The sequence below is a fragment of the Sinocyclocheilus grahami genome, unplaced genomic scaffold (genome assembly GCF_001515645.1).
Source record: "Sinocyclocheilus grahami isolate Dianchi unplaced genomic scaffold, SAMN03320097.WGS_v1.1 scaffold45794.1, whole genome shotgun sequence".
Taxonomy (NCBI): domain Eukaryota; kingdom Metazoa; phylum Chordata; class Actinopteri; order Cypriniformes; family Cyprinidae; genus Sinocyclocheilus; species Sinocyclocheilus grahami.
The window spans coordinates 1-1,072 of NW_015524998.1; the positions used below are offsets into that span (position 1 = coordinate 1).

The window sequence follows — 1,072 nt, forward strand, 5'->3', positions numbered from 1 at the left end:
TTTATTAATTACAAAGATATTCCAGTGGAACGACAGTCTTCTCTCTGGTCACATACTGTATGTCAGACATCTCCAGTCATTTAGTCCTCAATCATTTATACTTCTCTGTTCTTCATGAACCAAAGCCAGTCTAAACTCTTCCTTCATTCCTCTAACTAGATGCTGCTCATGATATCTAACAGTGGATGTACCTGCCATTTGATGTGTGTCTGTCTTGTTTTTTAGAACAAAATAAACCACTCTGTCCTAAAAGATCTGCTCGAGCCCATCAAAGAGCTGTATGAGGACGTGAGGAGGAAGGCTTTAATGAGACTGGAGTATGAAGGACTGCACAAGAGTGAAGCCATCACAATGTCTGGAGCTCGATTCTACAACAACCCAGCTGGATTTGCCATGAACAGATATGCTTACTACGTCTGCTTCAAGTGCAAAAAGGTTCGATCTTTTGTTTTGTGTAGTGTTCACAAGCCTCCAGTGGAACACAGAAGCAGTGGTTTTAAACAATCCTACTTTTATATGATGGAAAGCTTTCAGAAAGAGAACAATTGGGTTTGACTGAACTGCCCCTTTAAGGATGTCTCTGTTTACTATGAATAGAATGGAAAAACATGGTTGACAAAAAAGATTGAACGCAGCTCACTCCTGTAGAGCAAGAGCTGTTTGCTTGACATGTCGGCATTAAATGAGATTTAGAAGAACATTCAGATGACAAACTGCCATAATGAAGCCATTTCTCCAGCTGTTGTGCTAACAGTGTGACTTCTGACTCATCCAGGCCTATTTTGGGGGAGAAGCTCGCTGTGATGCCGAGGCAGGACAAGGCGACGATTATGATCCCCGTGAGCTCATCTGTGGTGCGTGCTCGGATGTGTCCAGAGCACAGGTCAGTGGGACAACAGTGTGTTTGGGGAAAAAACAAGGCACATTCCATGTGCTTGCATGTTCTGTTTTTAACACCATAGAGACCAGAAACCCAGTTTTGTTGTCCTAAAGTCAATGGCTTTTTTAATTAGTTTATGGTTCAATGCCTAAAAAAGCTCTATTTTCAAGTTGTTCTACACCATAAAATACA

General features: G+C 41.6%; 1 protein-coding gene across 1 annotated transcript; it reads left to right on the forward strand.

Annotated features, from left to right (window-relative positions):
• Positions 1-225: 225 nt before the first annotated feature.
• Positions 226-883, forward strand: LOC107580812 (E3 ubiquitin-protein ligase MYCBP2-like; the record flags this gene model as incomplete). The annotated part of the gene is made up of 2 exons (XM_016266447.1): positions 226-435; positions 776-883. Coding segments are annotated over 2 exons (318 nt in total), but the record flags the coding sequence as incomplete, so codon positions are not given.
• Positions 884-1,072: the final 189 nt, after the last annotated feature.